The sequence below is a fragment of the Triturus cristatus genome, chromosome 9 (genome assembly GCF_964204655.1).
Source record: "Triturus cristatus chromosome 9, aTriCri1.1, whole genome shotgun sequence".
NCBI lineage: Eukaryota > Metazoa > Chordata > Amphibia > Caudata > Salamandridae > Triturus > Triturus cristatus.
In genome coordinates, this window is record NC_140592.1 from 183,572,789 (window position 1) to 183,598,416 (window position 25,628).

At 43.4% G+C, this 25,628-nt stretch overlaps 1 protein-coding gene across 1 annotated transcript in view; it reads right to left on the reverse strand.

Moving 5' to 3' along the window:
- Positions 1-4,469: 4,469 nt before the first annotated feature.
- Positions 4,470-25,628, reverse strand: part of LOC146797603 (uncharacterized) — a 327,128-nt gene continuing 305,969 nt past the window's right edge. The window contains exons 3-4 of the mRNA XM_085624705.1: positions 20,642-20,798; positions 4,470-5,105 (exon numbers count right to left, since the gene is read on the reverse strand). Of these exons, the coding sequence (XP_085480831.1) occupies positions 4,941-5,105; positions 20,642-20,798 (322 nt within the window). The 3' untranslated portion in view covers positions 4,470-4,940. The remainder of the gene's footprint in view (positions 5,106-20,641; positions 20,799-25,628) is intronic.

Below are 25,628 nucleotides of genomic sequence, written 5' to 3' on the forward strand. Positions count from 1 at the left end.
TAAAGCTACATAAATGATGCAGCAGAAACAGGGATATAATTATATGCTTTGATTTGGTAAAAAAAAATTGATTTCTTTACTTGCTAATTTGTTCATATATCTTTTTGGCAAACTATTTTTGCAGATGGTTTAATGTTTTCATAGCTTAATTGTAAATGTCATACTGCTTTTACCTTCAAAATATTACTTGGTAACTGTACGTATATCATGTCCATCAATACATTAAATTTGCTTTGATTAATTCATAATAATCCTTGATTAGGCATTTCACAATGCCTGGTTCTGAATGAACACCATGTGATTTAGTTTATTTTATTTAACATTAAGGTACATAGGGCTAAAGTGTTTCCACCACCGGCCTTTGCTGAAAAAGATTAACCTTTGTTGGCTTCTATTGATTCCAGAGCATCTGTCCAAAACCATTTTCATTTTTTGTCTGAAGGATGGAAGTATCATTCACGCTGGCTTGTCTCTACTTCACATTCTCCACTTACACCTGTTCATCAAGCTCTCCATAATAAACAACCTAGACATTGAATTAGAATCTTTAAGGTCACATAGCCACTCTCCATTCCTACATCTACTTCTTTTGAATGCGGAGCCTCAGACATATGGTTACTACTGTTTGGTTGTGTGTTTCCGGTGGGAGCATTAACGAGAAATAGGAGTATTATAAAATTATGTTTTGCATGAAAGATTTTGGATTGTTGAGTAAATGTAGAGTTTGTTTTGATCTCGCCTAAACGTTTGATGTGCAATGGTAGATATTTAGAAATGTGTTCCTTGTGTTTTGTAATTGTTAAGCGACGTTTATAGTTTCAATGTATTAGCATATGGGCCAAATTTTGTCATTTGAATTTAGTGCCAATAAGCGGTATGTTTGGTGATTGGGGGTACACTCGGTAGCATCAGTTGCTAATTAGAACGTAGAGCTGCAGGATTGCAGCAGTGGTGTTCGCTTGTAAGCACATCGAGAGGAAGGGCGCTGCTCCAGTCTGTTGGCCATCTGGTCTGAATGATGCACAGTCTTGCAAAAAGCTGCCATTTTGGATTTCGGACTCTCTTACGAGAGGAGACCATATTGGATCGGGCAGATTTTCATTGAAAACGTCCATTATACTGTATTCTCATGAGAATTAAAGCAATGACTCCTATGTTTCATTGGGTTATAAATGATAATTTAAATTGGCAAAAATGTAGTCACATGGCACAACAAGCGGGTGGGTTTTGCAAGTGGTGTTCCACAGCTGAATGCCATTTGGAGTTTGTTTTTGGCACAAAAGAAATCGTTCCACTGAGCGATCTAATAAAAGGAAGTGGAAAGGTGGTTATTTAAGTTTCAGGAGCTCTGCAATGGTAAATGTCATGGGTGAAATAATGCAACCAAGTGGTAATGGTAATTGCATTTATAAAGTGTTTATATTAGTCTGACGAGGAGTCAAAGTGCTTTTTCGGCGAGTAGCACGCTACTCTGGAAAACCAAAAAGGATTAGTGGTGAATTAGTATAGGGAGATATAAAATTAATTTGAGTGGTGGACATGTGAGTTTGTTTTTGGACTGATAAAGGATAGTGGAGGGATAGAAAAGGGGAGGGTTTGCATGTGTATAGCGCTTGCTACCCATATGAGGTGTCAAAGTGCTTTTCAGCAGGTAGCACGCTACTCCGGAAGCCAAATAGGATTAGTGAGGAATTAGTGTAGAGAAATATGAGATTATTTGGGTGGTGGACATGTTCGTGTATTAGTTAGATTGAAAAGGATAGTGGAGGGATAGAAAAGGGAAGGGGTTGAAACTCAGAACAAGTAGACCATTCATTGGACATAAATGAAGGGAATACCAGATAAATTTTGCATTAAAACATTCAAGCACCAGTGAGAGATGCAATAAGACTTGATCAAGCGTTAGCAGCAGTGTGGAGTGGTGTCTGGTGAAATACATCACCGTATCTGACTCCGAATCTAGACTGCAGAAGAGAAAAGAGTAGAGTGTAACAAGGCCGGTGATGAAGCTCTTCATATAACAACACGACTAGCAAAGCTAGTTCATGGACCCTCTAAACTGCAGAAAGCATAGAGAACTTCCAGTCAGGGCCGGACTGGAAACTTAAAACAGCCCTGGCAAAAAATAAAATTTCAGCCTGCATGGGCAGACGTGCTAATGTGCGCTAGAACAAGAGCAACTCTTTCAAATTGCGGCAGCGATCGGTAATGAGCACGATCATTCCTAGAGGCTGAAACCGGCCTCCAAGTGTCAATACCGGCCTCCTGGGTCTCCAGCCTCCCGGGGAATTGCCAGTTTGCCCGGCTGGCCAGTCCGGCCTTGCTTCCAGTAACAAGTAATGGTGTTCATCGAGACACAAAAGAAGTGGTGTCCATGAGTGCACATCCTAACAAGTGCTGGTGTTCATCGAGACCCAAAAGCAGTGGTGTCCACGAGGGCTCATCCTGCATGGGTGTCTCAGGCGGCACAGAGTAAACCAGGCAACAAAACAAACTATAGGAATAGCATCAAAGGGTCGCTTTCATTTGTCGCTGCTCCCAAGCAGTTATTTAGGTCAACCCTGATAGTAACTTCAAAACTCGTTTCCATTATGTAGATGATCAAGCTTCAAAGCTGATGGTATTAATGCATGAATAATAATGATTAAGTTATGGAATGAATATTTTAAATGCATGCATATTTACAAGTGTACTGTTGCTGAAACATTCTTGCTTGGGATTTGCTGACGTCTGTTGATCGTTCTTTGTGGTACCACATTCGTACCTATAAAGACATATGGCTAAAAATGCGTAAAACAGTCATGCAGTTAGAATGATTTTTAGAAATGATCCCTTTAGGAATATATACATATGTATAAGTGGTGAGACACACGGAAAAAGGCTTTCACAATAACATGCTGTCAATAAAGTGTTTGCTTTAACATCATTCAGCAGACGCAATTTTAATTTTAATTATCTATTAGACTAGAGAGATTTTATGAAACATGAGCTACTTCGAAAGTTGGATATAAAAGAGAAGCATTTGTAGGTCTTCATTACTATTGGACTGTTTTTCCCATTTCGGGCACTTACTCCTATTTGCACCCCAAAATGGGACTTAATCTTGGGTACAAACTGCATCCATCAAGAGTGCTTGCCATCTCAATCTTTACCAGTTCTAAACTGACAAAGATTTGAGAGCACAAATAGCGCTAAATGCTTGTTAAAGCAGGACACAAAATGGGGAAAAACATTATCCCCACTACAAGGTCTTAACCCCGGGCGGAGCTGGCGTAGTGCCACTACGTGCAGGTCCACTTAGTTGGGAAAAAACTCTGCTCTGCTCCCCCACCCTCCTCCACCCCCCTAATAAAAAATATTTAATGATTAATTTTAAAAGAAATAAACGCACTTACCTGTACTGTGGCGTCCCCAGGCTGCCCTCCTCCTCCTCGCCGTCTCTTACCTGCATCTTGCGAGCGTGTGAATGCACATTTCGTCTTAGAAATGCGCATGTGCGTGTGCGCGCATGCGCAGTTCTTGCAAGATGCAGGAGAGAGACGGCGAGGAGGGGGAGGGCAGCATATTTACATGATTACTTTTGAAGATTTAGTTTGATTGATATATCAGTTAAGAATCATACCCACTTTTCTAACTTTACAGTCATGCAAATGTCAATTTCGAGAGGCAGTTAGAATTTCTTTAACTTCTGTTTGTTTGTAGGCCCATTGACAGCTCTTAAGAGAGCATTTGAGTCTTTGACAGAAGTCACCATGCTAAGTGACACTATAGTATTGAGACTGCAAAACAGTGGCACACATACCCGAACTACATCTCCACTAATGTATGAGTACGTTCACTCTCCACACATGAATGCTGAAACACAAACACACATCCACACTTATATAAATAGCACATAAGCACTTTTTATGCCACAGCAGACATATGCACGAATGCCCACAATAGAAGAGTGTCCCCAGCATAGGTACAGAATACTATGCATAGGCATACTTTAAAACCTTTCCCACATTCTATGTAGGTTGTACAGTAGAGCACACATCCAACAAGAGAAAAAGTATGATAAATAAAAGCACTTCTCCTTCTCATCACCTGTATCAAGGAGACATTGCTATTTGGCACATTTGCGCTGGAAAGTAAATACTTTATCAACACTTTGTAACATTTTGCATAATTTTTGTGACTTTGCACCCTTGGGAGGTGTTGCTAAATCACCTCCTTGTCTCATAAATTGGAAGCCGGTCGTTCAATGACAGGCATTTTTATCATTTGACTGTGACACTTCCCATATTTTAATGGATTAACGGGATCTTTCTCCTCACCTTTTTTGGGGCTTAGTTGCTGGTGGGATATTATCTTATTCACAGTAACTGACAGAGATGTGTTAACAGAATAAATACAATGCACGACATAGTAGAAATAATTTTATTTTGTAAAGTATCAAAGTTATAATAATGAAAACTCAGCCGGAAACCAACACATCTTGTCACAATACACAGGGAAGGCACTTCACATCGGCTGAAATGATAACCACTGCAAATGGAGCCACCTGTGATGTACAGGATTGTGTAGACATTTTAGAACATTTCAGTACAGGGCACATGCTGTCTGAAGAACTCAGCAACTGAAACACTTTAGCTCAATTTCAATCCATCAGTGCACGTGAACTGCAAAACGACTGATTATCGATATACAAACCAATATGTTAATCTATATAGTCACCCACATGATCTAAGCAAAAAAACTGAAGAATAATGATGAATGAGAGCCATAACAATTAGTCCAGTCAATCTTACAGGATGCAAGTGGACATGACACTGAACACTTGGAAAGATGCAGCGTTGAGTTTTAGGACAATGTCCGTTGAACATGACCATTTATTGAACTAAGAAAGACGAAACAACTCACAGTAAATTTGTTGGAATTCAGTATTTCATAATAGTTCATAATTCATTCTCGTCATCACAAGATAGTTTAATAAATGTAAAATCAACTGCAACTGCAAAATTTCCAACAAATTCCATGAATTCTCTGAAATCAATTTCCGCTTTTCCATTTTCTTCAAGATTGGTGAGGATTTGAGTCAAGTTGCTGTTCCCTTCCAGGCACTACATTTAAAAACAGTTGAGAGAAAAAATACTTTTGAGTTAAGCTTATGACACCAAACTTTTCATACATCATTAGTCTAATATACAAGTTTAGCAGTCTTTCCTCCCTACTACAGTATCCTTAGGTCTTAACCTGAGCTTAATGTTTCCTTGTTTGCTGCATGTCATTAACCCCATATATGACGCCTCAGCCCACTCCTCTCTTGATTTCCTCACTCAATAAGCCTAGCCAATCCCGCATCCTTCTGCTGGGTAAACTTTCTTTCTTTTTACTCATAAAGTAACCACATACAGTGCATTGCCTTCCCCAGACCACAGTCTCTTCTGAGGTATATCACACACTTGCTTTTGACAGGATGACTTCTCCTCTGTTTTTATGTGAAGGTAACCACCCCATGTGGACCACAGTGCCTCATGTGTAAATTCGTGAAAGAGTCTGTATCTCCAATAACTATCAATACTGCTTTGAGGGTTCAGGTTTACAATCACAATTACAATTAATTTTCGGTCCATAAATTAAAAAATTTACTTGTCCTGTGGCACTTGAGTGCTTCGCCCATCTGGAAACCTGGTTTCTCTATCTTTCCATGTTTTTAAGAGTGCTCTTACGATGCCATACATCGATCGCAGATGTCTGCCTAATAAGTCAATATAGTACTTTATTTGTTCACATGACACCCGTTTTATGGCTCTGGCCAGGATATGCTGCAGGACCCTTTGAGAGTTTTTAGAATACATTATTAAAGTATGAAAATACATGCTTGTAAGTACTGGAATTGAGAAAGGCGTGGCTATGTCTGAAAAAAGCCATGAAAGGGTTGGCAGGGCTGGTATGTCAGCGACTGTACAAAAAGAAAAACATTGCGAAGATGGGACAGTGTGTGAGTTAGAGCCTAAGACTACATTAAAGAAATGGGGACCCCCGGCGTTGCAAGATGACACAACTAATAAATGGATGCAGCTGTGGCACATCTCCTCATTTAATCACTTCTGATGCAAGAAAGCAGTTAGCTTGTTTCAAAAACTATAGGTGCAAGGTTCATCTTGCATCAATTCATTCACCAGTTACATTGCGGATCCACTGCAAGGTCAGCCATGTGTTTCTCCTGGGGCTCAAAAGCGTGCACTAAGTGTGACATCTCAAAGGGATAATAGTACTATTGAGTCATCTTGGAGGAGTGATCTCTCAAGTTATAACTAAGTTCAATGGGGAGAAAACAAATGCATTCATTCGTTGAATGCATTTCTGGCTTGTACGTCAGCACATGAATGAGGGTTAAACTACAAAGGCCCCCATCTAAAAAGTCACATGGGCTTTCCATTTCTCAATGTCTCAAAGTGACGAAACAATTTTGCTAGGTCATGGATTGAACGCTGAAGTGTGAGGATTACAAATCTCTGGGAGATATTTGCGCTGAAGTGTGAGGATTACAGATCTCTGGGAGATATTTGGCTAAGTTTCATTGATGTAGAATAAGCAATGACAGATCAATGAGGGGTCCTCATGCGGAGTTTTCCGGTTCTGGAGGAGACATGGCCACAAGACTATGTTGGAAGTTTGTTCGCCTATTGCCAAAATTATGTACTATTTAAATGTTATTAGGAGATCCTCAAATTTAGTCAAGCCATCCCCTCTCCAACCAGGAGAGGGGGTGCGGCCATATTAGAGACCTTCAGTTGCAAAAGGAAATATGCACAGTGCCGGAGTTACTCAAGGAGCAGCATGTCACAGGGATGAGATATCAAACTAAGACACATAATCTCATTTTCCCCCAAATTGCAGTCTATGGGGTAAATTTACAAATAATTCATGCAACGTAGTTCAGCAGCCAAAGTTGAAAGTAAGAGAGCAGAACAGGGCCATATCTACTAAGATATGGCCCTCTTTTGCTTCTTCCTGTGCTAGTGCACTTTAGGCTGCATTGCACAAAGCACACATCCTTGCACTATAGAGCAAGGGTGTATGTGTGTGCTGTCAAGTATAGGTGTTGTACTGGTATGTGTGCTGTATAGTACAGAACACATGCACACATATGTAAAGTTACAGAAGTTTTGAGAAAATAAAACTTTTCTCTAACATTACATATGCCACGAGGAGGTGCACATGTTTGGGGCAAATTCCTGCCTACCATCTTTAGTAGATCAAGATTTGCGTCAAAACCCATGGGTGGTTGTTTGGGAACGCCCATATACCACCCATGGTATGTCAATGCAACATAGTGCATTACATTGAGGCTACTTTCCAGCATGTTTTGGGCTGGAAAATAAATTTCAAAATGAAAACTTTGCACCGGTTTGCTTTATTTTTATGACGCAAAACTAATGCAAAGTGTTGATGAATTTTGACATATGTTTGGAACAGCGTCTCAGAAGCAGCACCTCGGATAGAGACAATGACAATGACTGAGTTCAGCACGGCTGGTGTACAAATAGAGGGACAGTAGTATGAGAAAGCGAGGCAACAAACTCGGTGGAAAGATGGAAATGCGCCGACTGAGCGGCCTGGCAGACCCCATTTGCCACATATTTTACTGCAGAAATGGAAAGGTGCATTAAAGTAAAACCACATTGCCATATTTAATTTTTTGGCTTTTGCATTTTCTTTGTTGTAAGAATCATGGCCAACTATTGCTAGCATTTCTCATTTTTAATGAAACACATCTAGGAAAGTTGTGTTAATAATTGTGGCTACAACACACCTTTGTACTGCATCCTGCCCCTCCTTGTGCACCATGCTCAGATATCATCGCGCTAACTGGCTTCCCAATTTATACTTACTAGGCCAATTACGGTTGTGTGACTTATTGTTCAAAGCTGAAATTCAGGGACGGGGGCTGGCATGGAGCAGTTATCCTCCAGCCCAGCATCAAATATTACTTGCACTTTTCAAACAATCCCTGTTAAAGGGGCATGGATAACAGCAGGAGGAATTGGAATCAATGACAAGGGGAACCAGAGGAGAAAGTGGCTGCTCCCAGTAAGTTTCACTAGCCCGGCCAGTGAGTGCATCATTTGTAAAAGAATGAGTGTCGGTGCCCATAGGTGTCCCCAGCTCGCGTAATAAAAAGTCAGCGCACCAAAATCAAGGCTGCGTAGTCTGGAATCCACCCCAGACCCCTTAAATCCACTACCAGACACTTCCTGTCTGGTTACCTCACTCTTGCAGATTCCTGCCTTCTCCCTTTGTGATGGATTTTCCGTCTTTCTCATCCGCCTTCTTTTCCCTTGTGCTTTTGTCCCCCTGTTGCGCTCGGAAAACGTGTGACAAGGAAATATAGGTGCTGGTGGCACCCACCGTCGCCCACCGGCTAAATATTCAGCACTTCTGGCCCCCACCCTCTTTATAGACAAAGGCCTTCATTTCAAGAGCCCTTATCATTCTCGCTAAATCGTTTCCAAGATTCACCATTATCGGAATTACCGGGCCCATTTGTTCATGTTTTTCCGGGTATTCCAGGTGGAAGTATGCGCACTTGTCTAAGATTCAGACTACTAATCCGATTGGCGTTTGTTCAAATCATCTAGCTTTGCCGTGTGTGACTGCTTTGCGCTAACCTTTAGTGCATCCGGTCGCAGGTGTTAAATGTTGTGTTCTTTGCACGGCTTCAGGGTTGTTACCAGGATCTGACGATGAGGCAGGGGTGAGTTCCAGTTCACAGTGACCCAGCTACCTCTGCCATCACACCTGTACCTTCGAGCTTGAGTGTGAGCACTGGGTGGTTTTCAATAGATACCAATTAACGCGAGAAAGGGCCAGGGTTACTCAGCCTTTGCCCATCTCTTAGGCATTATTAGCACAGCTGGGGAGCGCAGGCCTGCGGATGCTCGTTCCCGCGTCATCCTAAGCGCTCGCGGGCTTCCGTCGACTCATTAAAAGGCATCGCCCACTCATGGCGAAATGTATTGATCTGACACAGTTCCACTCTGCAGTATCTTCAAAACAAATTAATGCTCATTAAAGCAGTTCACTGTGTGCTAAAATCAAGATGGCCCGTGTGCTTTGTAGTTATAGCAAGCCTTTCTTCAGCGTATATATTTATAATAAGACGAGTTGTTTTTTTGCCACATTACCATGTCACATATGTAGCGTTTTTCCCCAGCCCAGGAGCAGGCAGATACATTATGCAACACTGGCGTTGAGGTCAAGCATTACTCGTTTCTTCAGCATACACTCCCACACTGCGCATTACATCAGACTTTCCGTTAACCACATCCTAATACCCCCCTGCATAGAGCATACTTCCTGCTTGGAGCCTTCCTAGAGCCACAAGGGTACTGGTGCACATAATATCAATATGCTACATCACCCCCTTTGTTAAATCAAAAGTGGCAGACATTGCTCAAAACACATTTCCTTTATTAGTCAGAGAAGTGCTCACACTTATCCGCTGGCTTGGGTAATCCGAGGTGATCGAGGTCCAATCTGATTGGGCAACGGTGCTATAGGCACAGCTAATTGATCTGGACCTGCTGACGGGGTCGCCCCATGCGTGGTTTCAGGACTCGACAAGTGTTATGGTAGGTGTTTAAATCCAGTGCTTAATTTGTAAAATATTAAGTGCCAGGTCTCTGACCAGGAGGCCACTGCAGCTTGCACCACCCATCACCCTTGTCATCGCTGCCAAAGCATCTACTAACCATCTTGCTTGCATGTAAATGCAACAGTTCAGATTATTCCAGGCCCCCAAAGCTAAAGGAATGGCTGGGGAGGCAGGTATGAGCATTATTTTAATGTATATTGTCTTTCTAAACTACAGTTGTTCTGCTCAGCTCTAAATTAGATGAGCAGCGCCACCATGTGGTAGATTGTTCTAATTATGGTTTTGACAATAGGTGCTGGTGTCGAGCACCGGAAACAAATTAAGTGCCGGTGCTTAGCACCGGAAAGCTCCGGCTCAAATTAAGCACTGTTTAAATTGTGATGTTTCCCGAGTGATGGATAGTCCAGGACGATGTGCTGTCACCATATGTTCCATGCATGCCATGACCTGTAAGGGACGAGCGGCAAAAGGAGAGTCCATTATCAGCCTTCGTCTGTGCTTCACCAGTACAGTCTCCTTTTTTCAAAGTATGTCTCCTGGGCATGGCGATGCTGATCAACATACGCTTTCCTTTTCCTTTTCCTTTTCCTTTTCCGAGTCGTGTCGGGATCTCAAACCTTGTCAGTATTAACTGATTGATCCGGGATCCATTGCGGTAGTTTTGTTCTAATGGCTCTCCAAAATAGCAATGTGGCTGGGCTCTCACCAGTTATGGAGTGAGGAGTCGATCAATAAGCTCGGAGGGCCTGGCACATGGCTTGGTTCATATTGATTCCCTCCATGGACACTTTTTGAATGACCCTCTTGGGGGTGCCCATGAATAGTTCAACTACAACACTGGCTTGAGGCAAGAGGGGTGAACTCTTTTTGTATTTGATGTTGAGTCAGACAAGAAATTCTTTGAACTCTTTGGTGTTAAAGGGTAGGCCATTTTCAGATTTGAGGATTTAGGGGATACTATAATATAACAAATCAAACTGTAAGTCTCGAGAGTAATCACACTGTAACAGTGAAAACAGAAAGGACTAATTGCAGAGTTTCTAAGTTATACTTAGTGGTGTGAATTAACTAAACAGTGATTCCCATCACCCACACGACAAGTGTGGCTTGCTTCATCATCTGGGAACCTAGAACTATCAATAAACCACTTGTATGTAAATCGTGGTTATAGATGAGTCCCAGAATTGATGGCCATATCATTTATATGAAAGCAGCCTGTATAGTTTCAATGGGGTGATGTTTGCAGTGCCTGTAGTGGTGTGAAAAACAAAAAGTGATGTTTAAATTGGCTATCAAGGCCCGAAATTGTTTTAATGAGGCGCTGCCGTGATGCTAAAGTAAAAACAGTGCTTATACAGCTCGAAACATTAGCTGTAAGAAAACAGGTCTACATGTTTCAGCCCATGGATGTTCGAATCCGGGCTTTCGTCAGGACCATGGGATAAGCTACTGCAAAGGTGTCTTAAATATTTTAACAAACACAGATTGGTATACAAATTTGTAATAATACAACCTGACCACTACTGTGAATCCCGGAGAAATTGGGCAGATAGTGATTTCCAAAAACGAAACCCGGTAAATTGCGGGTACGCACCTCGCCTCACCTGGCAACTGCTCAGGTCATGAGGCACCGCTCTATCCGTCGGTACCCCTCACTAGGTGGTGGTGGTGGCTTCAGGAACATTGGTGCAGTATATTTCACTCTCCCTTCTGCCACAATTGAGTGCATGTACTATTCAGATGGCTTTTGCCGTGCAGGGTGGCTCTGACAACTTCTACAAATATTAGCCTTGTGCGTGAACCTAGGTCGCAGAATACTTTAATCGCCCTCGACGGTGAGTACATTCTCTGTTTCTCGTACCTTGTTGTCACTGTCATTGTCTTCTTTCTCTTCGTTTGAATAATCGTTCTGTATTGGGGGCACGGCGCAGCAACTTTGTCGACCACTTCGTCTTCGGTTTGGGTAGGTGCTTTGAATGCGCTCCTCTGTCGGGCCTTTGATCACTTCTGCGGCCGTGTATGTGCTAGAGCAGGGCTTTGACTCCACATGTGTCAGTCGCAGACCATTCTTCACTGATTCTGAGAACACGTGGCACACATGAGCAGTTTGCCATACTGTTACACACTCTCAGGGAGAGCAGTCTTGTCTTCTTGGGTATGCCTCCCTTCCTCATTGCCGGTTGTAGCATCTTCCCCAGCCCAAGAGCATACAGATGAATTACGCAACATGGAAGCTGTAGTGAAGCATTACTTTATTCTTCAGCATGCACTCACACACTGCGCATTACATCATAGTTTCCATTAACCACACCCTAACACAGTGATGCTCAAAGTATGGCCGGAGGGCCATATACGGCCCTCCTGACCTTTACATGCAGCCCTTTGGTGAACAGCAGCACCGGGCTGCTGTTTACTTGAGCCAGCACAAGTAGTTTGAAAGAGGGCAAGCATTTACTTACAACTAAACTAACTCATTAACTAAAGTAAAAGAAGTAATGGTGTTGGGCACCACTTAAATGTAGGAACACATTCTTGCAATAAACGTTAAAAAATAAATAAAGTCTCTACATAAATCCCCAAAAATGCATTTCTTTAACATGCAGAAGCGTTTCACCTTAGTATATCAGTGCATTGAGAAGTATTTTTTTTTAAAGTGATAGTTTTCACCATCGAATTTAGAAACATTCATGCTTTCCCCAACACTGGCAGTAATGCAAAAAGTTAACTAAGAGGCAAGTCAATAGTTATGTTCACTGTCTGAGGAGCTTGGGTTGCTGTTATACATGGACAACATCTGCCACAATGCTGACATCAATACGGCCCTCGGTTCTCCCCCCTGAAGAAGTATAAGACTGTGTCCAGAGATAAACAAATTGGAGCGGCATGGTCTAAATTCAACGTAGGGTGCTGGGTGACCTGCGCAGCACTTAATCTGCAGGTAAACAACTAGACCCCTGGAAAGAACATTGGGAGAATACATACTTGGCTAACAGTGGGGGCAGCGATTCAAGTGGCAGTGGCCCCCGATAAACACCAAGGAGTAGAGAGCAGTGCCCAGAAAGTAACCTTAGGTGCGTAAAAATTTAGAGCCCCCCGGGCAAACCCCGATAGGCCGTCAAGGGGGAAAACCCTGAAGAGCAGGCATCGGGCAACACCTGCGAGGACTCTCCTTTGGGCACAAGTAGAGAGCGCCAATGTCTGGTGCCAATTGGCAAATGGGTACACTCCAAACCAAACTGGACAAATATACCACTTGAAAACCGGGAGAAACAGGTGCCACAAGTAAAGGGGACACAGATAAAACAATATGCCCAGACAAGGGGGAACCAACACTTAAGGATGTCATGGCAGCTATAGCAGGAGTACTCACCTCGCTGGAACAAAGAATTGACTCTATCACTACTGAAATGACACTGATAAGAGATGGTTTGTAAAAAACAAGTGAGAAAGTGAAAGCAATGGAAGTAGTAACTACTGAGCTCAGTAGCGAAACCCACCAGATGGTACAAGAGATTTAAGAACTTCAGGCTGCTCAGAAAATGGCAGAAAGTAAGCTGAGGGTTGATCATGACGCAAATGCATCAGGATCATAGGTGTTCCCGAGAGGGCATAGGGGTCATCCGCCGACTTGTTCATGGAGGACATAATTACGAACCACCTACAGCCCAAAAATCTTTCTAAGTATTTTACGGTTGAAAGAGCGCACAGGGTACCAAGGGGTAGGCCCAAACCGGGATCCCCCCTGCGTCCAATCCTGGCGAAACTTCTCAACTTCAGAGATTGGGACATCATACTGCAAACGGCTCGATCGAACCCCCCACTCAGATACGAGAACAGTGAATTGTCCTTCTTTTCGGACTTTACAGTCGCAGTCCAAATACAAAGAAGAACCTTCCTTAATGTAAAGAAACAACTAAGGGACAAAAATGTTTGGTACTCTATGTTGTTTCCCGCAAGACTTCGAGTTGAGGTGGATGGAAAGGCTTTGTTCTTTGATGCCCCAGAAATGGAACAGGACTGGCTGGAGGGCTGGAGATCGGCAAAAGACCATAACGCATGACGAGGAAGGAACGACTCTCCCACAAGTCCATCATCCTTGGGTGATCGAACAGTAAGATCCACCGGTTAGAACGGGCCCAGGTAGCAAGAAGGGTCTTGTCGGACGACGGCATGGCTCGACGTAACCGGCGGATCAAGATGACTTCAACACACGCTAAGTGACTCTGTTTGACTTTAGGTGTATTCAAGACAATTAAAAAGGAGATATATAGATGCAGGCTGGCGAATGTGGGAGAGGAGGGGCCACCCCGACTTTCCAGTTAGTTTAGAACTAGGGTGACAGGCACTCTGCACAATTGAGGATTTGGGCAGTTTTAGGCCCAAAGTGCGGGGAAGCAGGGAGGGGGGATGTTGGGGACTAAGAGTTATTTCATTTAAGTTAAGTAACAGCAAATTAAAATGCGTCATCGGGTGTGGGAGTAAGTGTGCATCGCTCTTCTTGTGGCAGTTTATGGTAACCACCAATAAACAAATATCTTCTTGGATAAGTCAGGCTCTGAACACTCCAGCTCCTCTTATGACAGGGAATAGCACCCGTCAAAATCCAAACGCTAAATGTTTTACTAAAGAACTTCTGGGCCTTAAAAAGAACTGTAAAATGGTAGAATGCTTCTGGAGAAGAGGCAATAGGCTGAAGGACAAAGTTGCAAATTTAGAACCACTAAAAAATTATCGTAAACAGATCAAAACACTTGCACTAAATTCTAATACGCTCACAATTAAAGCCTCGAGAGGTTCATCCAGAGAGATCTTTTAGATTTTCAAAAACCTCTCCTCTCTGGAATGAGTCACTGTCTCCATCCCCTCCTCTACAGAACAATGTAACTTAGTGGCCCGCTATTTTTCTAAACAGATTGATATGATCTATGCCTCCTTCCCTGAAGTGAGTAGGAATTTTAAGTTCATCCCCTGGAGAACGCACTTCCGTCCGAAATTTGTTTAGTCTTAAAAATCCAATGTTGTTGGAGAATCTTGGTCTTCTCTATGCTGTGAAATCGGGTTACCCCTACTGAACCCATGCCTTCGAAAATGCTGTTACATGGAGAGAATGTTATAGCTCCTGTTGTTTGAAATCTTCTCAATCTTTTCTTCACCATTGGTATCGTCCCACAGGACTGGAAGCACGCAATGGTGGTCCCTCTACTTAGGAAACCATAATTGGATCCCACCCTCCCAGAGAATATGAGCAAATACATTTTTAACCCTTCAGTTAACAAAGTAATTTGAAGGAAATAATATGCTACACAAGACTCAATCAGGATTTAGATCCATGTACAGTACAGAATCGGCTCTACTTCTTGCATCAGAATCTCTGAGAATGACTGCAGGTGAGGGTAAGACAGCGGCCTTGATCCTGTTAGATTTAAGTGCAGCGTTTGACAGAGTTTCCAATGGCTCTCTTCTGGAAAGCCAATTGGAACTTGGAGTGAGGGGAGCTGTGTTTGACTGGTTTACAAATTTCTTACAAGATCGATCTTTCCAGGCCATCCAGCAGTCATACATGTCTGAGATTCGCCGCTTGCTGAAAGGAGTGCCTCAGCGTTCGGCTTTGATCCCAACCCTGTTTAATGTGTATATGCACCCACTGGTGGATGTAGTGGAGCGTCATGAAGTACAGATGGTATCATACGCTGATGATAATCAGTTGATCATCACTTTGGCACTGGACGAAGTTGATGCGGCCCGTAAGTTTAGAGCATGCCTGATGGACCTTGCAAAATGGATGACTTCCAGATGTTTGCAATAAAACACTGGAAAAACTGATATTCTTGTGGTTGGCAAGCAATCGTCCATTTGGTCCTCTGTGTGGTGGACCCCGGAACTAGGACAGGTCCCTGTCCATAAACCTAAAATAAAAAAGTTGGCGTTTTGGTTCGAGACTGCACTGTCCTTTGACCACCAAATCTCTGCATTGGCTGGCACTTGCTTGGGCATCCTGAGGATGCTTCGTAAAAAAATCCTAACATTTCTGCCAGAGTCAGTAAAGAAAACAGTTATCCAAGTGCTGATAGTGTCTTGCATGGACTACTGCAAAGTTCTTTATCTTGGGGTCTCCAAGGGCAGAATAGGAATGTTGCAGAGGGTGCAGAATACTGCCGCCCGCAGGCTGCTGAATATTCCAAGGCGTTCCTCTCTGGGCCCAGCCCTAGTAAATCTCTACTGGCTCCCCATGCAGGACAGAGTGGCATTTAAAGCCTTATGTTTCTGTCACAGTATAAGAAATGGCAAAGGTCCGCGTTTCCTGTTTACTATGATTACATTTTACCGGCCCAATAGTAATCGCAGATCATCTGGAACAGCTAAAGTGACAATTTCCAAAGTCCACAGAGCTCGCTTAAGTGGAAGATCTTTTAGTTTGCTGGCGGCTAAAATGTGGAATCTTCTTCCTCTGGATCTGTGAATGCAGACTTCAGAAGTGGTGTTTTGTAGGGATTTGAAAACCTGGTTCTTCAGGCAATCCATGGGCATGTAATAACTATGGTCAGCTTCTTGTTAACTTCTGATAAATAGGAATGAGAAAACCTAGCACTACTAACATAACATAACAACACTACACTGTTCTTTTGTAGGCAGGCTACACTGTAGGGATACCTGTCACCCAAAAGGTACCTCATAGCCATCCTGCAGCCATGATCAGTAAATGTATACAGATGCCTGTCTCAATCCCTAGAAAAGAAACACATTCTACCTACCATTGTGAAGATCTGGGTTGCATTATACATGCAGCACATTTTCCTTCATTGCGGTGGGCACACCTTTAAAACAGTGCACCAAGCACAATGAAGGAAAATATGCCGTAAAGTGATGAATGGGTTGCCCTAAGCACAGCCGCAAACTCGTGCTGCCCTGGGGGAAGCGCATTCATGTGAAAAAACAGGGGTGGCTGCTTTAAAGCCGCTCCATGTTTTCACAGTGCAGGCGGCAACCCGCCTTCACTTTGAAGGGGGATTAGAGAGCTATTTTCAGGCAGGTCCAGTCAGTGATTGCACCCACTTGCATGGGGATGCATTTATTTATTTTGTGTTTTATAGAGCGCGAACGTGACCCGTTAGGGTATTAGAGAGCTTTACAGGGATAACACATTGTATACAAGTATGAAAGAGTCAAAGAAAAAAAAAATAAGTAGGAGTAGAAGGAGGTGAAACATTTGGGGAATAACAGAGTGTATGCAATGTTCAGATCATAATGCAGAGACATCAAGCAAATATATTTGTGGGAGTGCAAGGTCAGTACAAGATGGATAGCCGCCAGCAAGTACAAACTCTAGCGGCAACAAAAATAAGCAAAGCCACTGAGTGGTGTGTGCAATGCATGATTTATGGGAGAAACTTGCCTATTAGGAAGGTTTTGGCTACCTTCTTAAATATTGACAGAGGGAATTTTTCTGATTAAAGAGGGCAGCGAGGTCCAGATTCTTCGTGCGGCCCCAGAGAAAGCACAATTGTAAGTTTTTTCCTTTTGGAAGCAGAGTGGCTGGAGCACAAAGTCTCTGGTGGACCTGGAGTTTCTGGCTCCTCCAGAAACCATGCTTTTCTGGCCGAGATATGCTGGGGATTTTGTGTGTAGTGCATTGTGGGTGATACATGCCAGTTTGAGTTGGATTCTGGCTTCAAGAGGAAGCTAGGTCAGTGCCTTCAGATGTGGTGAGATGTGGTCGAATGTTTTTGAGCATGTTAGGAGTCTGGAGGTGGCATTGAGGCAAGCTTTTAGGGGTGCTGTGGAGATCTTGGGCAGGCCTGAAAGGATTGAGCATCTGTATTCGATTCTGGAGATAACTAATGCCGGGTCTGCTATTTTTAGGTCAGAGGCATCTAGGAAAGGCTTTATATTCTTCAGGTAGCTCAGGTGAAACCTGGCAGTTTTAGCCATTGAGTTGATGTGGTCTCGCATATTCAGGTTGCTGTCCAGTGTTATGCAGATAGATTTGGCAGATTCCATTATGTGCAGTTTAGTGCTGTGATTGACTTGGTCCATTCCCGGATGTCACAGTTACTTTTGATGGGGGAGATTAGAAGGAACTCTGTTTTTTTGTGCATTTAGTTTGAGCTGGTTGCAGGCGAGCCATTGAACAGGCAGCTTTAGGGCCTCATTCGAAGAGTAGACCTTCTCTAGAGATGAGATTTTGATGTAGATCTGGGTATCATCGGCAATGATGTGAAAGGAGATGTTGGTGGTACGTAGTAATTGAGCTAATGGTTCAAGGTAGAGATTGGAGAGGGTTGGGGAAATAGTTGATCCTTGGGGGACTCTGATCATTATCGGGGAAGGAACAGATAGATTACTGTTGACTAAGAATCTCTGGGTGTGGTTCTGGAGGAAGGATCTAAACCATTCGGGAATGGTTCCCCTTACTCCCATCCTGAATTTGAGGCGTTCATGTAGTTTCTCGTGAGTGACTGTGTCGAATGCCGAGGATCAATTCAGTAGAATTAGGAGACGTGTTTTGCCTTGGTCAAGGGCTTGGAGAGCATCATCCACAATATGGAGAATAGTAATTTCCGTGCTGTGCCCAAACCTGAATCCAGATTGGAATTCATCTAGCAGATTAAAGTTGGTGATATGTTGGCTCAGCTGAAGTTGCACACATTTCTCCAGACCTTTCACTAGAAGTGGGATATTGGATATTGGTCTGAAATTGTCTGGAGAAGCAGGATTCAAGGTTTTTTTTTAAAGATGGGGACGACTTGACCGTCTTTTAGAGAGCCAGGTATGGACCCTTGTAGTAGGGAAGCGTTGAATATTGTAGTACAAATGGGAATGATAGCTCCCCCCCAGTGCCTTGAGACCCTCACGGGTAAGTAGTGCACTCTACAAATGTACTGATTGATTGATTGATTGATAAATTGTGAGGTCGTAGCCACGCAGCTGGAGGGGAGTTGGTCATTAAAGTGGTTAATTGGATTTAAGGAGGATAGAATTTTCGGGATGGAATGGTCGCCATATAACTTGAAGTTGGAACAATGCGCTTGGTTCTTGGGTGTTGTCTGGGGGTAAGAGAGAAGAGATGGGACTCGGCAGGAAGAAGTCGGATGTTGGTGGCGGAATTAAGTTATTTTCCTAGGGAGGTAATTTTGGCTGTAAATAAGGAGGAGAACCCCTTACAGGTTATTAAGGATTTTGAGGTTTCTTTGGAAGTTTTAGCCAGTTTGTTAGATTGGTGTCTGACCGTTTCAAAGAACTTACGAGGTTGGTTCTTAACGTTTTCCAGTTCCGATCTAAAGAACTCTTTTTGATTTGAGGATGTTCCTCTTGTAAGCATTTCTGGTCTGTCAGAGAAGTTTTAGTTGGGAGGCTGAGAGGTGCTGTCTCCAGGTTCTTTCTGTTTGCCAGAGGGTTCTCCTTTCATTGTTGAGGGATTCGGTGAACCAGGGTTTTTTGTGTTGAACTCTGGATCTTTTTAGCTTTAGCAGGGCAAGATCATCAATTGTGTTAGACATAATCGAGTTGTAGTGTCTGTAAGGTCTTTGACCTTTGAGAGATTGGGGGGGGGGGGGTCATTCTTGCAACGTGCATTCAGCTTCTCGAGATCTAGGCTCTTTGTGTCCCTGAGCCAGAGTTTCGGTTTCACAGGTTGGGCTGGTCTTGTCTTGTGGGTGCCAGTCAATAGGAAGGTAATAGCGTGGTGGTCAGACCAGTCGCATAGATCTATTGAGTTAAGCCTGACCGCTGTTGCCTTAGCAATGATCCAATCCAGTGTGGCACTTTTGTGTGAGTTGGTAATGTGCAGGCTTGAGTAAGTGATTGGTCAGCAAGGAAGTCTTTGAGGGCGTTAACCTGAGGGTCATTGAGGTCATTCCAGTGCAGATTACCGTCTCAGAGGAAAATGTCATTGGAGTGGGGGAAACTTTAGCTGTAATGATTTCCATGAGGTTGTTGATCAAGGTGTCATTCTTGCCTGGCAGGTGGTAGAAGATGTGCAATTTGCACAACTGGGTAGCGTTGTGACAATTGGAGAGTGCAAGATATTCGCAGGAGTCGGTGGTGTCAGCTTGAAGTTCAGTGACGAGGAGGTCTGAGGGGTAAATGCAAGCAATTCCTTCCACTTTTTTTAATGTCTAGAGGTTTCATTGGACCCCTGTCCCATCTCCAGAGGGCTGCTCTCAGAGGGCACACTGAGAACTTCTTTGTCTCTGCGCCCGCATCTGTAATACAGCGCGGGAGCAGAGGCAAAAGGATTCCCTTATTTGATTGGACATGCCCCCATGCAAATGAGGGAAGGCCCACTGAAGATAGTGCTGACGCTTTATGTGTAGCAGCGCTTGAGAGCGGCCCATGCAGGTAAAAGTAGTGGGGCAGAGTTGTCAGACGACAAGGGAGAATAACATTTTAAAAAAGAAAACCACTTAGCCTGCGCTCATTAAGTGGTTTTCTTTTTTTAAATTTGATTTTTCCGCGTCATCGTCTGTCGACTCCCACTGACCCATCACTCTTACCTACATGGGCCGCTCCTGCCAGCTCTATTGGTATTACAGAAGGGGCCGCACAAGCTTCTGCGGCCCCTTCTGTAACACCAAAGTGCTCTGGGGACACACAAAGTGGCCACAAATGCCTGTTGCGAACCCAGGGTACTTTGTGTAATACGGCCCCAAATGCGCAACTGGATCACACCTTATTAGGGTCACGTTGGAGCAAGGGAAGCACATGGAGAGCAGGAAAAACAATGATACCACGAGGCCCTCGAGACCACACACACACCGAGTGGCTAGCAAGAAAACCTTCATGTACATCACAGTCCTCAAGCTCTCCATATTTACAAAGAAAGTGCTCACTTATTTAGTCTCTTTTTAAAAAACTGGCACATATAATAATTAAAAAGGCCACCATGCAGGTAGTTTAACTGTTGCCTTTTAATGTATGACTTCAAAACTTTTAGAAAAGTTTTAGCTGACTGGCAATACGACACCGGAGAAAACGTGGATTTACAAGTCAACTTACCGAGTTCAGTGTTGGCATTTCTTTTCTCAGTAGCTGTCTGAGTTCGTGCCTCTCAAGACACAGTGGGTTGCCTCCTTTTCCAGCATATTTATAAAATACCTTTATAAGCACTACAATTGCCTTTTCAGCAGGGCTCTGTGCGTCAAACCTTGGAATCCTGAGAAACAATAGAGAAAACAACAATTTTTTTGTAAAATTACTTGCAATGTGTAGGTTTGGTGCAATAAGTCATTTAAGCATTATTGCCCTTAACTGTCAGCAGTAATGTCTGTTATTTACCGTCCACACTGTTAAGGACCCAAACTGAAGGCCATGTCTGAAATATAGGGTGGAAAACGCTTCACACTCCCATAGTGGTCAATCAGCCTCCCGCAGTACCTATGTCAGACATAGCTAGCTGAGCTTCTCTCCTAGCTTTGCAGAAGGAAGTGTAATCCCACTCAATCAAACAAACATAAAAGAAAACCAAGTAAACAAATGTTACTTTTCTTTCTTACCTGTTATTTTAACAGGTTGCATTGCAGAGTTAAAACTTGCAGCAGTCAGGCTACAATTGTCGGCATGAAGCTCTGTTTGTTTTGGATGGTTAAAGAAGTGCTGCAGTCCACAGGTGACATTTTAACTCTTTATCATAGGTGCGCCCTAGTGTAAGTGTAAGTGTAAGTAAGCTAATAATGGATTAGTGAATTTCTACATGTTTAGGGATCAAAGCACGTGTGGTAGAGCTTAAAAGCCAGCAATAAAATAAAAAATAAAAATTGGGGGTAACCACACAAAAAAGGACATTTTTATTGGTTGATTAGGCACAGCACAGCAAGGGAGGAGTCAGGTGTGTCTAAAATGACTACTTCAGAGCAGCAGGATGACGGAGCGCTGGGGTGGAATTAAGCCATTGTTTTCGCTTCATATATATTTTCTAAAAAAGTTTTGTATTGACATTTTTCATCATTACAAGCAATGTTAATCAATATCGTAACAAACAATAACAGATAAAGGCTCTTAAGGAATTTGCAATTTGTTGATGGTTAGGTGTTGAACCACTCTCCATTCACCGCATATTTTAGGTGAGAGGACACTCCTGCTCCCGCTGCACTCTCTAGGGCAGATTTACAAGCTCCTCGAGCTGCCAGTACATCACGTTTTGTGACGCACTGGCAGCGCAATACACTGCCCCATGTTTACAAAGACAGGAAAAGCCACCCTGCGCGGCTTTTCCTGTCCTTGTGAATATGGCCCCTTTACACGCAGCATGTTGCGTGTAAGGGGCGTTCCATGGGTGTTGCTGTGGGTGTTCCTACTGAGCACCCATGGAACAAGACACATTTCCAGATTTACGAGGAATCGTAAATCTGGATATGCATGTGAATGCGACGCCTTCCCCGGGGAGGCGTAGGGAGGCGCAACAAGGAGAAATCTATTCATTTCTCCTATTTTTTGTTTCCTGTTTGTATGCGTGCTGCATTCTGCAGCACACATTGAAAGAGGAAATCACCTCTAATGATAGTGTTTTTTCAAGCAGGGTTCCCTTCCTGCACATAAACAATCATTGAAAGAATGCTGTTTATCAACTTCTATCTGTGCTACTGCAGCCCACATAAAAGTTGAAAATCGGCATTTCAGATTGGTTTTGTGCAGGAAGGGAACCCTCCCTGAACAAAAACAATCTCCCCACGACGCAGGCATCCTTGCACCATGGTGCAAGGGTGCCTGCGTCAGCGCATGGCAGCAGTTTGTGCTCCAGCGCAGGGGGAAGCACAGAGATGCTACATATTGTTGTAACTATGTTGCATCGTTGTGGTTTCCAAACTAACGCAGCACGACGCAGCAAAATGACTTGCTGCACCGTGCTGCGTTAGTTTATTGTAAATCTGCCCAAAAATTCTTATAAACGCTAGTCCATTGACTGGGTGGGCCCCAGAGCACACCAAATGACAGGGAGCTGACAGCACAGAATGCTCCCTTTGCAATCCGGTAAGAATAACTATAGCTTACAGTGGGAGCATTCTGATAGGTTGGCCAGCTCCCAGCTTTCCTTCTAAGATGTTAATTATCTATGACGGAACATCAAAAGACGTGCCCTCAGGGGACATATGGATGGTTTTTAATGGAAGTCATATACACAATTCATAACTAAAAACTGTTAAAAGACAAATGAGCAGATACAAAACTTTCAGAAGACAGACATTATTTACAGTGCACATTAGTGCAACATAAAAATCATGTAAAAAAAAGACAAATTGAATAATTCTGATATGATCCTCACAATAAATCATTTCACAAATGATGTCATCCTTACTAGTAATTGACAGTCTATAATATATTTCCAGGTCTTCTGAGCTTTCCTGCATACTCCACACTGATGTTATTTGCCACATTACCCCTTCAACTGGCCCATAACCCAAAGAGTTTTCATTTGGCCAGACGTGAATCTTACACAGAGGGAGTAGACCACAGGATCACGAATCATCATCAAAAAACTAGGCTTCCACATTTATATGAAAAACATCATAACGTACATAAGGATTATTCCCATAACAATGATATGTTTACCATCGTTACGTAGCATTTTAGCATATCCGGTCACAGCATTTCTTCTGTTGTAGAGGCGTTTTTAATACGATTGAAAAATAATGTATTTTAAATAAATGTGCAGTGTTTACGTGTAGGTTTAACGAAAATAAATGTGTATAAATACAAACATTTTAGTACGCAACCATATTTACTGTAATAGATTTGAATAGCTAAAATGGCAATGCTTGACATAAAGCTGACATGACTAAAGAATGCTGACATAACTGAAAATGTTTGTTTTTTCTTTCCATGTCCATGTTTTTCATAGTGAATAATAGTTGCATACATGTTTTTATATAACTCTGCAGAATGATTTTACTTACTCAAAGATCACTGTTAACAAATTAATATAACATTAGTCTTTTAATAGGGTGATGAAGAGTTCATATACGAAGATGCAGCATTTTTAGGAGAACAATGAATCGCTGCTGTGCAAAATGTTTTCTTTTTGTTAAATTGATGTTTCACTTTCAACATAGACCATTGTTAATAACCTCAATATATTAGAAGGTTAGAAATGTAGTTTATACATATATGAGAAAATGGCCGACTGGTAGGAGCTCTCCGAAGGAGCTCCGAGCACTTGGGATCCCTTAATCGGAATATCCCTGTTAGTGGCAGTCACGAAACAGAACTGAAATTGCAAGCGTAACAGGATTTAATAATACAGCCTATGAAACTACTCTGGATCTGGATCGATACCAGAGAATGTCGCTCACCTGGACATGTCCATTGGAAGGTACGACTGACTGGCCGCCATCTCCGAAGTTGATGGATCATCGTCGAGGCGGTAGAGATCATCACAGCCATCAGTCCGATCAGACACAGGCTCTGACCTGCGGGCGAGGTAGCAGGTTGTCAGCGAGGAGGTGTGAGAAGACTTCTGCGGCCACCGGTCGGGGCTCCAGGCGACCTCTGTGGCGGCAGGAGCAAGGCCCCCCAACCCCGTGATGAGGCGCCTGAATGTTCAGACGAGGCAGCAGGCTGTCCTTAACAAAGCTGGAACAGACCTCTGCGTCCACCGGACGGGGCTGCAGACGACCTGCAGGGCAGCAAGAACAGGACCCTCTGACCCCTAAACGAGGCAGCAGACTGTCCTGCCAGTGGCGAGAGCGGGCCCCTGTGGCCCACAGAAGAGGTGGGGGGTTCTCCTCGCCTCGGCAAGTTCGCATCGCGAGTCAGCGCACTTCGGTCTCCTCGCGGTCCGTTGATTCAGTGGCCCCTGGAAGTGGTTGCGGGCTGACCGAGGATAGGCGGGATCTCCCGGAGGGATTGCAGCCATTGCGCTCCGATCGGAGACAAACTGAGAGGCTGTGGAGGTGAGATCGGGGGCCAGACCGGGCGATACTCTTCCTGGTTCAGCGGAGGAAGCCGCTACTTAGCCCCGCCCCCTGGATCAGTGCTTAACAACGCCGAGAGCGCACAGTTAGTTGATCTCCTTTCACTGTGTTTTCTGTGGTACGGTACAATAGAATTATTACACAGCGAACTAGGATTCATTACTACAGAACGCTTGATTTTCAAAAGGATGGTCCTGACGTAGCATGTAGCTCGATTATATCGATTAAACAATGAATGCAATGACAACATCAGGGATACCTTAATATCACTTCTACTTTTACTTTTTGTATTATTATTCTAACTTTTATCTCTAACTTCACGCAAAAATGGCTGACAGTATTTTTTGGGGTACAGATTAGCAAAATGGCTGACCACTCCAACAACAAGGGTGAAAGGCCCACCCCCTGCCATTGGGTCACTCTTATCAGAGATCAACAGAACCTCCTGTGGAACCAACACAAAACACAACAATTGAAAAAGGACTAAAAACAAAATGATGAATGGAAATGTGATTGGAAAGGGAAACAAGACTACACCAGGCCATCCATAGTCAATGGAAATGACATAGGACTGCACAGCTGTCTAAGAGGCTCTATCCAAAGGAGGCGGCCATATTGGAACGGCTTCATCACAAGGATACAACACATAATTCTGGAGTTCTCTCCACCTTGGCACAGCTTCCTCCCTAAGGTATTTCTTTTACTGGCATCCTTTCCCCCTTTTTGGGCACCCTCCACCCCATATTGGCTTGCTCGTTTTTTTTGTCCCTTTTAATTTCCATAAGATGGTGGCAACCAGTGCTAGGCTTACCTAAAATGGCCGAGACCATAAATAGCTTACCACTGAGCCACCAACACTGACATAGGAATATCTCCCACTACCTTAGTCTCTATAGCTTATCTACATAGTTGGTCCCCCTCTGCCCAGAGCTCCCAACTTCCCCTATAGTCAGTGACATAAGACAATAAGGCTGCTCACTTGAGCAACAGAAACTGACAATGGACTACATAATTGCACTATTTGTGCAGTCCCAATGAGGCAGCCATCTTAGACTGCTCCCACCCATCATCCCAGA